We start from the raw sequence: 16630 nt of genomic DNA, 5'->3' as shown, positions 1-16630 counted from the left end.
TGGTGGAGGAAATTTCCTGCAAATTAGCAATTGAAATGAAAGCCATTGGTTGCATCCGCCGCTGCTGCGAACGCAACCAGTTCTAATGGAATTAGATTAGAAGCATTACTCTTATTTTGCAATTACAATGAAGACATTTTCCCTCGCCTCCAGTTTTACACGGTTGCTGATTTTCATTAATGAGAATTCGGTCCCTCCACTGAGACTTTAAACACGATTATATGAACTTGAATCGCAGTGGGGTATGTAGACTGTGATACTGGCCACATGCTTTTAGGTTTTTCCTGTTTCTGAAAGGGTAAGGAACCCTTACATATTATCTTTGGTGACTTAGTGATTAAAATTGGCAATATGATTCTGAAAATGAACCTGAATTTTACAAAACGAAACACCTGCAGTGTATTTTTATAAATTTCAGGTAAACTCTTGTAGGACACGCAGGTTGGACCACTGTCGAAATTCGAGTGTTCAGACTTTACTCAGTCTCCAACCTGTCTGTGAGTTACACACACACACACACACGGCAACAAAAAAAGTCACTTTTCGTGGTTAGACAAATGATTTACCTCACCATACAAACTTGAAAAGCAAGACAAGAGGCCCATCAACCACAAAGCTCGACTGAGCCACTTTCATGTCTTTGTATAACTAGGATTCGTAACATTTTAGACACTTTTAGCGGCCTAAGTCTGGCTTGGGGCCATAGTTTACATGAATATGATTCCACACTACATATGGATGATTGCACTGTAATTCGACAAACTAGCGATATAGTTCTTTACAGAAGATTTTTCAAAATCTTCCCTAATGTGTCCAATCTTGGCTTAGGGACTGACTGAAGAAAATTTAATCTATTCTATATAAGAAAGATTTTAGGAAAGTTTGGTAATTTTGGCCATTAATTCTTGAGAGGCCTTTTAAATGATCCAACCGTATTTTCACCAAATAGTTAACTCCCGCTAGAGGGGACCGTGGCCTTCAATTAAACAAACTTGAATCTTTTCACCCAAAGATACTTTGCGGTAAATTTGACAGAAACTGGCCCAGTGTTTCTAGAGACGACAAAAATGTTGAAAGTTTAGGCTACGCATATGCGCATTCACACACACCTGTATGCATCATATTTGGTATAAAAAATAACTCATCTCTAGCTATTTTCTTGATTGGTAATCTTCATCTAAAGGAACCATTTGTATGTATTTTGGCATTAATGTCAAGCTTTCAGGTAAGATATAATTACCCTCCACCATGTTTAAATCTCAACCCATTTCGGATAAAATACCCCTGGTTAATAACACTGTTCTAGAGCAGGGTTTTTAACCTGGGGGTCCGTTTGGGGTTTCTCAGGGGGTCACAAAGGGTTCGGGAGATTATTTATTTTCACACATCTGGATTAGCCAGTTGGGCTTTTACCAGTTTGGCGAGTGCAACTTACCTTTTCAGAAGATTCACCATTCCAAAATTTATTATTATAAGGGTTACGGTAATATCTTGAAGAGTCTCGGGAATCATGGGATGTAAAAGTTAATAATCACTTTTCTAGAGCATATAAATGTTGAAAGTGTGTTCCAGCAGTCAGTTTTGTTTACGGTAAGATTTCCAAAACAGGTTAGGATTCAGCGGCTGGGGAAATTTAATCTAAACTAATGTTCCTAAATAAATATGTAAATCCGGTTGTGGAGTGAAAAACAAAAATATAACTTATTCGTGATCCCCATCTTTTTAGAAGCTGTCGGGATTTTGCATATCCGATTACGAATGTGTTATAAAAATTCAGAGCTGTGATTCTGTTTGCGTGTGCTATAAAAATATAGACTAACTGCCATTACTTTAAAAAATAAACCATCAGCTTTGCAGTAACTTCCACTACATAGAAATAAAAAACTAATATTTTTTCACTCTATCCTGAATGGAAGAGATATGAACCGACTGTCAAATACACTGGCAAAAAAATGATACGTAAAATAAAATATTAAATAAATATATTCTCTGGAACTGGTTCATTTTGTGAATTACTCGGTTACAGAGACGCAAAAGAGACGGAATATTTCAAGTTTGTGGATATCATTCCACACATACTGGAAATATCCTTGGATAAATCATTATTCCTACAAACAGAGAACGTAGATCTAGAAAGTGAAGGAAGGTGATGTTGTGATTCAAATATTGAAACATAAATGAAATCTTAATTTAAAGACAAGGTCGTCTTTGCTGTATTTCACCTCATAATGGCTGGAGAATTAAGGGATAAATGATTTAATCACAACAAAGTAAAGGATTTTATGACTCGGAACTGAGGAACAGGTGGAAAATAAACAACTGGAATGGTGAATGATAAACAATTGGAATGGTGAATGATAAACAATTGGAATGGTGGATGATAAACAATTGGAATGGTGAACGATAAACAACTGGAATGGTGAATGATAAACAATTGGAATGGTGAATGATAAACGATTGGAATGGTGAATGATAAACAATTGGAATGGTGAATGATAAACAATTGGAATGGTGAATGATAAACAATTGGAATGGTAAACGATAAAAAATTGGAACGGTGAATGATAAACAATTGGAATGGTGAATGATAAACAATTGGAATGGTGAGTGATAAACAATTGGAATGGTGAATGATGAACAATTGGAATGGTGAATGATAAACAATTGGAATGGTGAATGATAAACAATTGGAATGGTGCATGATGAACAATTGGAATGGTGAATGATGAACAGTTGGAATGGTGAATGATAAACAATTGGAATGGTAAACGATAAACAATTGGAATGGTGAATGATGAACAATTGGAATGGTGAATGGAACGTATGTAAGAAGTCAGACGGCAAGAGACATGAAGTATGTCACTTAGAGACTTCATATTGATTCGCGAAAGATCCGTCTAACAGAGAAGCCGAAAGTTTTCTAATCTAACTCCACCCCAGACGAGTACTGAAAGAACGTAGAGGCTCTTCTAAGAGTGGAGAACTAATCAGACAAGAAGGAAGGGTCCCAGATGGAGATAATAAAACTCCCTGGCTAGTTAAGCCTCTAGTAAGACCTACGAGCTGTTACTCCTCAAGGCATACAGCTAATAGCAAGAGTGACTTGCTTATTTTATGTTGAAGAAATTGTTTCGTGTGGGAAAAGTTGGAGAAGAGTTTTTCTTAAAACAAACACCGGCATTATGTGGGTGACAGGGCCCATGCATCAAGTTCTGAAAATGATCTAGAAACCTGATGAAAATGTTTGGAGAAGACATTTTCTCAAAAAGACAAAAGCACTGTTTTTGACAGAGTCATAAATTCAATTCAAAATATTATCTACAAAACTGATGATGGTTTTTCAAATTTTTTTCTAAATTATGATAGTTTAGACATGCTTATACAACCCTTAAACTGTACAAAAATATTTTACGCAAGTTATGATACTTCAGAGTATTTTTATATAGCCATTAAGCCACCCAAAAATATTTTACCAAAACAAAATTATTTCAGCACATTGTATTTTTCTAAGATATACTTTACGACACGTCTATTCAACCTTTAAACTGTCCAAAAAAATTTCAAGCAAGCTACACCTCTTTACAATACTACTGTATAACCATTAACCCACCCAAAAATATTTTCCCCAAAAACAAAAAATAATTTCAGCACGCTGAATTTCAGAAACGTCCCTTCACCCCGTGTAACCGAATGCTGATGAAATTGGATTCTAAAGTTTTATATCAGCTCAGACGAGTAAGGAGGAAAAGAGCGCCAAGGTATTGCTAACAAGAAAAGGGAATTTCTCCCGAAAGCAAAATCATCAGTGGGCGAGACACATCATCTATAAAACGCAGAAAAGGAGGAGGGGGAAAACACTGTCCCCGGACGTCACTGTAAATTGGGACAGTATCTGATGCAGTATGCTTGCATGCGGGAACTTCCTTGGGGCCATCATGATGGGATATTGCATATATATATATATATATATATATATATATATATATATATATATATATATATATATATATATATATATACATACATATATGTATGCATGTATACATGTATATATATACATATATAAAGTGTATATCTTTTATAATATATATGTATATATTAGAGATAAACAACACGCAATCAAGGGTGGAACAGAAATAGATTTCTGACTCACATCGGGATCGAACCCATGTCTTTCAATTGGTAGCGCACTTGCCTTATATTTGAAAGACTTGGGTTCGATACCTATGTGTGTCAGAAATTCATAACATATATATACAATATATATATATATATATATATATATATATATATATATATATATATATATATATATATATATATGTGTGTGTGTGTGTGTGTGTGTGTGCGCACGCACGTGCCAGTGACGACATCTATAAGAGACAGAAAAATCTGGTCAGACTCCATGTAAATGAATTAAAATATATGGTCTGTATGAATAATATAATTTTAAACTTATCATTATTCAACCTACGTTATGTCAAATGACAGCTTTTATGAAATGCAAAACGGACCTGAAATCACCGTCTGAATTATTCTGTAAGAATAATAACGCCCTGAAACGTATCATAAGGAACAGACTTGGTGAGCTCAACATGTTTCTCAATACTGGTATGAATTTTCATGCTTTATTTACAACGGTTATAAAATCGACTCTAAGCTAGGAACATTTTTTTCTTAATATAAGGGTTCCAGTTTACAGGGCAGTGTTCATTTTACATTCCGTATATATATACATACATATATATATATATTATATATGTATGTATATTTATTTATTTATATATAATATATATATATATAATTATGTAATATGTATGTACATATACACATGCATATCATATTACTATACGTAGGTGACAGAATAAGAGGCTTGGTGTAGGCTTACAAATAAAATCGAAACCGGTCAGGACCTACACCCGCCATCCTATCTTTCCACCAGTGGTGATGCATGATAAAGAACTCGCGTGTTAATGGACTCCACTAATATATATATATATATATATATATATATATATATATATATATATATATATATATATATATATATACAAATATAAACTTACGTAAATATGATCCTAATTCGTTAAGCAGCTTTCAGTGCATAAGCCTGGATGTACAAACGCCACCAAGAATTTATATCATAAAAAATGCAAATGGCCTTCGCGTCTTAAAAAGCTTCTCTATCGGCCATCCAGAAGTTCTAATGAATTCTAATGAATGCAGTACATTACCCCCGCCAAGCCAATTTCTTAATTATCGATGATACTATCTGGCGAGATAGACCACGGAAAAAGCAGATTAGAGGGGATTTTTTTATACGTAATTCTGATCTTTTTTATATATAAAATTACATGACTTCGTTTCTTATAATACCGTTCATAAAAAAAAATTATCATTAAAAGCCAGTAAATACTTTTCTTCTTATTAATTTTTCTAATACCGAAGGCGTCTAGAAAAAGGTGTTTTTATATAATTCAGATTTTTTTATGAAATTACATGACTTCGTTTCCTACAATGCCTTCCGTGAAAACCATATTTATCATCAGCATACTATAAATAATATTTATCTTTTTAAAATTTTTATACATCGAGAGCCGCTGGAAAATATGGATCCTTCACTAATAGACAATGATAACGAAAGAATAATTCCCTGTTGTTTGTACGAACAAGAAAAAGAGTAAGAATTTCCCTAATTTAAAACTGTCAATGAATTTGTTAGTGGGTTATACTCGACTGACCAACGAGTTTGGTCAAGCATAGCTTAGTTATAGTACATGCCTAAGAATGCAACAAAGTTGATAAAGTACTAAGAATACCATTTACTATTATATTCTGTTACTTCTGTCAAATGAATACCATATTCTCTGGAAGCTTGAATTTCAATTGCGGTTTCCTGTGGTGGGCGGCTTCCATATATATATATAGGGTTCATCTCCTGATAAGTACACGTATATGTCTACAGATGTATTATGACAACACATTCATACCAATATATATATATATATATATATATATATATATATATATATATATATATATATATATATATTTATATATATACAGTATATGTCATCTATTCATTATCTAACTGCAAATGACAAGACCAAATGAATATCTACCTTCCGCAAAAATTTATCGCACCTCCGTTACAATCTAACCCATACGACAATACCAGATATCATAATATACTTCTACCTATAGTTCCACATATAGTTCCCCCTGTAGTTCCAAATATAGTTCCACATATGGTTCCCCTGTAGTTCCAAATATAGTTCCACCTATAGTTCTAAGTATAGTTCCACATATAGTTACAATTATAGTTCCACCTATGGTTCCACATATAGTTCCACCTGTAGTTCAAAATATAGTTCCACTTATAGTTCAACCTATAGTTCAAAATACAGTTCCACCTATAGTTCCAAATACAGTTCCACCTGTAGTTCCAAATATAGTTCCACTTATAGTTCAACCTATAGTTCCAAATACAGTTCCACCTATAGTTCCACTAATAGTTCCACCTACAGTTCCAAATATAGTTCCACCTATAGTTCCACCTCTCAGGCAAATCCCAAAGCAGAACTGGGAGTTCCATTTCAGCACCAACAACTACTATAATTAAGTCCCCCGATCGATACAAATTATCTTCAGCCCCATGCCCCAGCAACCAGCCACGGGAGATAGCGAGCAACATATGTGTACACATGTCCATGTTGCTTTACTTAAGAGAGTATGTTCATTAATGAGTGTCATCGTATGTGGAATAAAGAATGCGGTCATTTACTCGCCACTGTTATTACACAGCGAGTTCATGCTGACTTATTAAAATTGATTTTGATTCATTTCGAGGACGCGAAACGTCATCTACTGTGCAAACATTTGCAGGGTAATGATACAGAGAGAGAGAGAGAGAGAGAGAGAGAGAGAGAGAGAGAGAGAGAGAGAGAGAGAGAGAAACTTGACTGGTCAAATTCAGAACCACACGTATTTTGTCCTATGAATTAGTTCTGCGTATCCCTGTTACCTATTTAGCAAAGATTTCAAGGGTGATACGAGAGAGAGAGAGAGAGAGAGAGAGAGAGAGAGAGAGAGAGAGAGAGAGAGTTATGCCTGCCGCCTCCTTATGCTTAGACGCGAATGCTTTTAATGCCTACATTCTCTTTATATATTCAAGGGCAAATCACGTTTCTCTCTCTCTCTCTCTCTCTCTCTCTCTCTCTCTCTCTATATATATATATATATATATATATATATATATATATATATATATATATATATATATATATATATAATATATATATATATATATACATATATACAGTATATATATATATATATATATCAATATTCAACGAATATTTCTTAGGTTATGGCAAATTTCTAATATAAACATCATCACTATATATATATATGTAAAAAACATGCTAATATCTGCACCTGAACATACAACTGAACATCTTTTTACATCTGAACATCTATTTATTTATTCCGTATAATAACGAAAGGATTCGAAACAGAAGTAATATTGCGGAAATATATATCTCTGAAACATACGGCTTGGCTAAGTTAAGGATCTGTTCAAATTTATTCAATTGCAATTTTATTGAGCCGTGTAAGCAAGCTCTATTAGCAGAGATGAATATAAAATTGCCTGCATTTGTGTGAACAGCATCTGGGAAGCACGGCTGTTAGACAAAATCATCATAAAGACTCCCAGCTTATTCATTTTCTTAAAGTAACATTTACGTGTTATAAGAAAATGTATTTTTCTTCGTAATATTACCTAAGCTTAAGATATTTTTTCACCCATAGACGAATACAGAAACCACGTTTTCGATTCCCCACCAGGTTCATCAATAAGGGCTGAGGGGCTCCTCCCTAAAAAGCAAACACGGCCGTTCCCACTTCTTAATTGCGGAACGGAAAAAAAAAAAAAAAAAAATTCATGCCATCTCGATGACCTCTTCCAGGGACGTAAAATGACCCGGAGGGGGTCAAAGAGAGTTTTGGGCAGCGTGTAGTCCCAGCACGGTGTGGTCATCGAGGGAATATAACGAGGGCCTGTGACCTACTGCCTCATCTGGTTAATTATCGTTCAGCTGGAGGACTAGTCAGCTGTTTTTGATGGGCTCCCTCTTGTGTACATACATACATACACACACACACACACGCATGCACACACCCACATTTTTTACCGTCCAGCGGTAATACGCGGGTGGCCGCCCCCGCCTCTTACCTTTGCCATTCAGAGGAGGTTTTCATTTCATTCTGGTAAGTAATCCACTCGAATGGTTTCTAAAGGACGGTAAAACCACACGGGATAAGCGACTCCGTATCACCCATACCACTGATCACAACGTAAGACTGACTTTCCAGTTTCCAGTTTCCAGCGCCCACTGACACGCTCATGCCATCTGGCGGACACCGGACGAACCTACACAGGCGGCTGAGCTGAGGGGACCTTGGAAAGACACGTGTGCCACGGACACTTGCAACAGACATCCTGGAACTCCGAAGAGACCTCGTCGCTCGCTCAGACATCCAGCATGAGAACCAGAGGTCAGTCCAGGTCATCTGGCCCAAACAGGTAGCATTCTCTACGGAGGAATCTTTTTTTTTTTTCTTTTTGAGGGGAAATTTCGAGAGTACCTTTGATCAATACGCAACGTCCGAATTTTCCCGCTGTTTGCCGTCGGGTTTCAGATATATTCGTGTTTATCTTCTTCGTAAAGAAAACGGGTACAAAGAGAAAACTTGGAAGGTAGTTTTTGTTACAGAAAACGGACATTTCTTCTATTTAAGCGCAGACGATTGTATTTTGCTAAGAGGCTCCACGATACAGTAGGTAAAAATTTTCTTTCTATTTCATTGGTATTAAAAACAATAGCATTAGCTAATCCTGTTATCAACAACTTCATCTGCAATTTCTATATCTATAAAAAACAAATACACATGAATAAAAATGATAATCTTCATCATTTAAATACGAATACCAAACTCATCATCAACATTTAGATAAATGTATTTGCGAAGAGGTGCGCTGAAGTCAGTAACAATAATTTGCTTTTTGTTTCACAGATGTTAAAAAACAATATCATCAATTAATTCTATTCTTAACAACTTCATCAACAATTCAAATGCCTTAAAAAATAAACACAGGTGAATAAATAAAACAATCGTCATCATTTAAACATGAATACAAAATTTATCTGCAAACATTTAGTTTCGTATCCCAAAATGACCTTCTGAATTTACATATGGATATCACCCTAACATTTCTCTATGATATGGGTACCTGCGCTATTACCAAACGCATTACTAAATTATCCTATGTCATAACGTATCCTAAGCTTTTTTTATGACGATTAAATATCCTACGCATTAGGGTTCACGTCAGTTCCATTGCTAATTTGGTAGAATATATAATATCCTATTTTTGGGTTGATTTAAGACCAGTGAAATTACTTATCTTTTTTTTTTTGCATTATTTATTTATTTTTATTTTTTCAGAGATGATCTTATTTTCCTTTCTCTTCCCCATTGCTGGAAGTGTTTAATCCTAAAAGAATATAAACAAAATTATTACAATTTGATCTCATACACCCAAAAAGACTTTTCATAATAATAATAATAATAATAATAATAATAATAATAATAATAATAATAATAAGAATAATAATAATATAAAATATTCAGTAGAGAGCATACCAGCCCCAAGGCTATTCAACAGTGAACAAATCAACTCGTACCAATGAATGCAGTGTCCTTACTATTATCATTTGGTCACAAATTTCACGGTATAAAAATACTCACTTCAATTGTCCACAAAATCACGAGGATTTGTCATCATCTTAATCAAAGGGTTTGCTTTTGCTCAATATTTTAAGTGGTCCATTACTGTTGATACTGAGAATGCTGAACGCTGGGAGAGCTGGAACTGACTGAGGTTAACGAGGGGCTTTCATCCACTTTGAGCCAGAGGTTTGAAGGATTCTCTGACAGCATTCTAAGGGAAGGATGGTCCTGACCATGTTAATACCGGAAGAGTCTTACACTGGGACCCAAATTTTAACCCTTGAAGATAGTTCGTTGATGACAGGCAAAATTCTTGTAGAGTGCATTCTACCTCATATTTCACTAAAAGTCGTTTGGACTTAAGAGGGCCAAAATTGCCCAAATCCTTGATTCTTTTATTAATGCCAACTTCCGTCACTGCAAGTTGTAAAGTGCAAAGGGACATCTCTTCTGAATTCTGTAGCAGTGGACTGGACGGCTGTTAGGATCTATTCCTTTATATCAGCAACCTAAAATCTTTCCTGAGCTTGTGTAACCCAACGGACGTATCTATATTATATATCTTATGCATCAGAAAAGTGTTATTTACACTTGGCATCCTCCAAAGTGCTGAACCTTCTAAATGACGTACCACCTTCAACTTGAGATAGAGATGAAAAAAGTTAGCCTGTGTATGAAATGGACCAAGTGATGAGTGACCATTGGAAGAAGAGGGAGATCTAATGATTCTGGAGGAAGTTTGACCACTTTAACACCATATGTCACCTCTCCATGCCTTCAGTCAGTTGGAGAATGGGATACCAGCTGATGCCATGGTTGTCTTCTGCTGATGCCTATGATGCAGGTCCGTAATCTGCCATGACCATCTCAGTAACTTCCTGAAGTTTATCATTTGCTACACATGGAATGACAAAGTAATTTGTTACTGAGGTCATGTTGCTGATCTGTCTGTAACTGCCAGTCTAACAAAGTTGTTCATTTTCTTTTACTGAACGTGAAATTGTCACTCAAAATCCTTTGTTATTATTTTGTAAACAGCAGTCTTGCAGGAGTCTGCAGGCCAGTTTAGAGTCAAAGGGTATAAAGTAGATACTGATCTTTGAACAGGTCCTTAGTCAGAATGTGATATATGAAGCAATTTTAAGAGCATATATTCTTCTAAAACTACTCCTGAACGAATGATGTTGGCTTAATCTCTTGAATATAACCACAGTCGAAGATTACTGTTACAGTATCCAACCAGGTTTTACAGAAGTCTCTGAGAGACATGAAAAAAGCTATTGTTCATGAGATGGGGAGCTAGAGGTCTGAGAGGTAGCTGGCCTGACAGGGCGAGTCATGTATGGGATACAAAGGTGCTGCGAAAGTAATGTGTTCCAGTCTTCATTTACTGTATATTTCTGGAATGCCTTTTAGTCTCCTTTTAGTTGCAACCTTATTTCAGTTTTTTATTTCTCTCTCTCTCTCTCTCTCTCTCTGACCGTCTCCAATAAATCCAGATCACTTGTAACAACACTAAATTTTCTTCTCTTATTTTCCTAAAATTTTAGGAATAATTCAATTCCATTAAACTGCGGTTTGAATCTACATCCATTCCAGTAAATGAAAGCCTTATTTACACTTTTTCATTGGCAACGTTCAAAACTTCCATCGGCACTCCTGGTTCCTCAACTGATTCAGCCTCTTCTGTGTTTGAGTTGACTTATTAACCATCAAACACATTCCTGACCAATTCCTACGAATTTCTCTCATCACTCATTTATCAAGCCAAGTCCATTTCTTCTTCTTATCGCTCCCAAATACCTAATTTCGATCTCCAAGTCAATTGGGGGCTACCATCTTCTTTCTAAGCAATTTGGATATATATGTATATAAAACATGGTACTTATAGACAATAACATCTAGAAATTTGCACATGTTCATTGGTTATACATCCTTCATTCACTACAAAGAAAATGGCCAAATCCCATATACAATCTTACAGTTAGTCTACGATTAATGGAATAAATCCATTTCAACTCACGGGTTATATCTCAAAGTCTTCACCTTCTCGACGCTGGTCAATCATTCCAAATACCATTCGATCTCTGATTGCCGTTTGTATCGGCCTCAGGCAATTTCGACAGTTTTCAGTACACCCCTCAATCATGTAATAAACCATATTCAGACTCTACGATTCATTAAAAAAATTTATATAAAAAAATTATCAGCAACATGCTCAGTCTTTTGCTGGAAGTATTGGCGAAAATTAAAACAAATTATATATATATATATATATATATATATATATATATATATATATATATATATATATATATATATATATATATATATATATATATATATATATATATATATGTGTGTGTGTGTGTGTGTGTGTGTGTATGTGTGTGTGTGTGTGTGTTTTTTGCTACTTGGGCATATCTCCTCTCTTGTGCGATTTCTATAGAAGTCAATGGCATTATTTGCAGACACTACATTCCTGAGAATCTTACTTGAATAGAAAAACAAGCATAGATAGGTTCAGAAGTGTAAGTTAAAAAGATAGTCTCTGCAACTAATGCCACTGACTTCAACAGAAATATATATATATATATATATATATATATATATATATATATATATATATATATATATATATATATATATATATATATATATATATACATATATACACACACAAAGTATATAGGCTATGACAAAATTGACGTAACGCGATGAAAAAGGACAAACGAGTTAATCTTTCCTTTAACGTGAATTCAGGGTTGGGGAGAGGGGGAGGGGACACTTGATAACTAAATATGGTTTTTATACTCTGGTGAACTGATATTTTTCATTTTTTTTTTTACACTGACTATTTATCTGAAACCCGATGGACAGGGAACCTAACAGAATGTTTTCATATACTCAATCATACACATACACAAGACTGACAGAGAGAGAGAGAGAGAGAGAGAGAGAGAGAGAGAGAGAGAGAGAGAGAGAGAGAGAGAGAGAGAGAGAGAGAGAGATGCGTTTTGCACCAGAAAGAATTAGGGCAAACTAGAGGGCCGGGAACTTCACATACAATAAATGTGAGATAAGGTGGCATGGCTGGTGTTCGCGGCTGTCTAAGATCACGACAAACTAAAATATCTCAACTCTCATCTGTATAAGCGACGGCAAGCTATTTCAAAATTCAAAACAGCTGGAATTAATCAAGGACCAGGAAGGGACAAATAGTGGCGGCTTTTGTCTAAGTATAGGTAGACCTATGGGATTGAGATACCTCCCAAAACCCCCATCCCTAACTCACAGAGACAGCAGGGGTCATTATGCCCGCGAAATCTAATCAAACTATGTGCATGGTCTGAATATGGAACCGTCATGAAAAATTCTATGGAAAGATTTCCACTTGGAAAACCTAGTTACCAGTTTTTGAACTTACAGATGGATTAGTTTTAGGAACCTTTTCTAGACTAACAATATGTGTAGTGATGATGCATACTAAGAATGAAACAGCAAGGCAAATACCTGGACAAAATTTCCTAAGCCCCAAAACTATATTAAAGCAATTCTACAGCAAGAGCAGCTTTGGGAATCTTTTTATTTTCATTGCAGCTTCAAGCACACGATACGCACTCATATAAAGTGTTTTATTGGTGTCAAGAATGTATTATTATTATTCCTGTCTGTAGGAGACTCATCATCATCAATAACGTATCTCAATCGCCTTTTCCCTTTTATGGGGTTAAAAGTGAAATGAGTTCTCTATCCACTCTTCTGCCTGACGTTCAGTTTCAGGCAGGCTGAAAATTCAATGAAATGTTTAACAAACTCTTTGTTTACTTAATGCAACCTACCTTGGTTTTCACCCTCCCTTGTGACATCGCAGTCTTGTTCACCTGCGAGCCGAGTGTCAAGTTGTACCTGTGACAAAAATGAAAAATTAACTTAAGAACCCACAATCATCATCATCATTGTCGACATTAATGTTCTTACATGTTTGTTTGTTTTGTTTCGGAGTTATGCATGATCCAAGATTATGATTTTTGGGGCCTTCATTTCCTACAGCTAAAATCTACAACTTTTCTGTTTCTTTGCCCATTTAATTTTTTGTCAAGACCATTATTTCAAAACCTTCAAGTCAAAACTTTGTAATCCTTCGGATCTTAGTTTCATCTCCAGAACCCTATATACCGTACTGTTCAGTAACTTCATTATTTGTAATATAATATTTCAATTTTCAAACGAACTCAAGCCACAAAAAAAACTGCTATCGTCATTTTTATATACTTTACCCATTCTGCATCTTTTCTATCTTTCATCATCCTTATATTTTTTCCTTTGTCATGTCAAAATCCTCCAGTTCACACTGACTATTTATTCAGGAGATTCTCAAATATTTTATTTTCATTTTTATTATCTATATTACTTTGTTTTCGTTATATTTTTAGTAATTTATTTTTATGATTTTTTATTACGGGTATTATTTTTATCTTTATTTTTATTTCCCTTAATTTTTATCTTTTCTCATATACTACAGCATGCGAAATATTTCCATTCTTTATTCCTGTGTTGACAATTGGATTTCATTCCCCAAAAATCTCCGTTTCACCTTTGTTCCTAATCTAGTGGCTTTACTCTCCCTGTTCCTTGTAAACCTTCTATGCCCACCTGTTCTGTGCCAGGACTTGAAAGGTCTTTTTCTTCTATTGCCATTTTTATTACTTGATTCCACAACCATGTCTCTTTCTAAATCCATTCTCAGACGTTGAGCCACATCTCTTTTATTGAGTTTCTATATAATTTTTCAGTGGTTCCTATCTTCCACTTGTGGTATTCCATATTTTCTTACACTAATAATTTTGCCAGTGCTTTGGCCACAATAATGATCTGCTGCTTATAACCAGAGTCCTCTTTCTAAAGCGTTAAATGACTTTTTCAATGTCCCAGATTTGCTATGTCCCAGATGCTGAAATGTGACAACAATTGAGCAAAGCACAAATGCAGCCAAAGGAATGTACACCTACTCACATCGTGCCCTCCATAATTAGCCAAACAAAAAATTGTAGGGGAGAAGGCAAAAACGAAAAATTAGAGAATGTCTGATCAAACTATTTTGCCCAGGTAAAAATAAAATGGCCGGATGAACTCTCCTTGTCAAGATCCCAGTTCTATTTTAACTTTTTTTTAAACACTACATTTCACAATGTTTTGGGTAGACACTACGCCTGCTTGTCAGCAGTACAAAGGTGTTTCACCCATGCAATGGCTTTTAAAGATATAGAGGGGATTCCGAGGTAAGGATAGGTTAGCTAAGATAAATTAATTTAAAGTGACTTTTATTTTCTTCTTGTTCTCTGATGATGAATCAAATAAATATAACCCTCTTCCACTGCTACCTCTATGCTTGGAGAGTATTTCACTGTTGCTCTGAAGTCTAATTACTTGTGTTTTATACCAATCATTTGGTTTATCACCGTAGCCCCATAATTATTATTTTCTCATTCAAAATCCTATCACAAACCTTCTTGGTAAATTTAGTAGTGTTAAACCCCATAATTCCTAGAGTGAAATCAATTAAATCCTTCATGCTAGGAATGAACAAACTTGAGAAACCACTGGCTTTCATACTACAGCTTCAAATAGACAAGTTAAAATTCTAGGCAAGCATTGTAACACTAAAAGTGATGAATATGAATAATATGGGTTATAATTAAATCAATACATAACTTTCTTACCAACACCAAATTAGGAAAAGGAAAGTGAGGGTATAATTAAGACATGAACCATTTAATGCAGGATTGATTTCTGAATTTCACTTTCCAGTTTTATTTTTTCACACATCTTTGGCTAAATCTGTTGGGGTGTTGCTGACACATGTTTGGAAGAATTGGACATTCTTAGTTAAGTTAGGTTAGGATGCGACTCTGTTAATACCACTGCCACAGTTCAGTTTTGGGTTATGGATTGGTTGGATTTAATCGTCCCCCAGCCAGGTAAGACCCAGCATCCTAGGTGAGATAAAGTTTGGGAAGGTTGAGTTAGGATGTACTTTATCTCTGTAATTTACATAAGCACCCTTTCTTGGTTACTATTTTTTTTTACATACCTATAACATACATATTTCCACCTGCTGCTCTTGAATTTTAAGCCTACCATAATTCCTGTTAGTGAAATTACCTGTTTTATTTTTTATTCTCTCTCCCATCTAAAATGCAAGATACCTCAAGCTGTCAGAAAAATATTTGCCCCATGCATTAAGAAAATAGTTTATAACTTACAATATCATGTTGTACTGAGAAATCTAAATGTCGTTCACTAGGCATTAGAAGTGCAGAAGAGTTGTGTACTTTATTTACGTGGGTTGCGGTCTGTCTAAAAGCTGATGAAAGACATATTTTAACTGGGATGCATACTAACCTAACCTATTTTAGGGCACTGTGCCCTGGCCTAGTCTAGCGATTCCCCCCAACTTCCCACTCCAACGTGACATCGTGCCTGGCTATAACCAACATGAACACAACTATTCTGTAGTATTACCGTCTATGTTATCCCCTGCAAAGGATTCACTTAGTTGTACAACATATTATTATCACCTGCCTAGCCTATCAATACATAGCCTATATGAGTCGACATTACACTTGAAAAATCCATTGAAGCGCGTGGCTAAGGTAACCTAAAATAAATTGGGCTAACAACAATTAGCGTTATGCCTTGCAACTTACCAGGCAATACTGGGAAATGAATAAAAACCGAAAAAAAATCGCGAAAATTCGCAACACCCGGAGTAATCACGATTACACTACACCAAGCTAGCAACTAGAATCGAGCAGCTGCGATAACTAGCAAC

General features: G+C 35.3%; 1 protein-coding gene across 1 annotated transcript in view; it reads left to right on the top strand.

The window, feature by feature from the left end:
* The window catches only part of LOC136851810 (ribosomal biogenesis protein LAS1L-like), a 25847-nt gene extending 19225 nt beyond the window's left edge, over positions 1–6622 (top strand). Inside the window, exons 4-6 of the mRNA XM_067126121.1 lie at positions 433–497; positions 2027–2146; positions 6229–6622. Coding sequence (XP_066982222.1) covers positions 433–497; positions 2027–2146; positions 6229–6622 — 579 coding nt within the window. The remainder of the gene's footprint in view (positions 1–432; positions 498–2026; positions 2147–6228) is intronic.
* The last annotated feature ends 10008 nt before the right edge of the window (positions 6623–16630 follow it).

This window comes from Macrobrachium rosenbergii, chromosome 24, assembly GCF_040412425.1.
Source record: "Macrobrachium rosenbergii isolate ZJJX-2024 chromosome 24, ASM4041242v1, whole genome shotgun sequence".
Taxonomy (NCBI): Eukaryota; Metazoa; Arthropoda; class Malacostraca; order Decapoda; family Palaemonidae; genus Macrobrachium; species Macrobrachium rosenbergii.
Note: the sequence above shows the minus strand (reverse complement) of the source record. Positions and strands in the feature narration are given on the sequence as shown.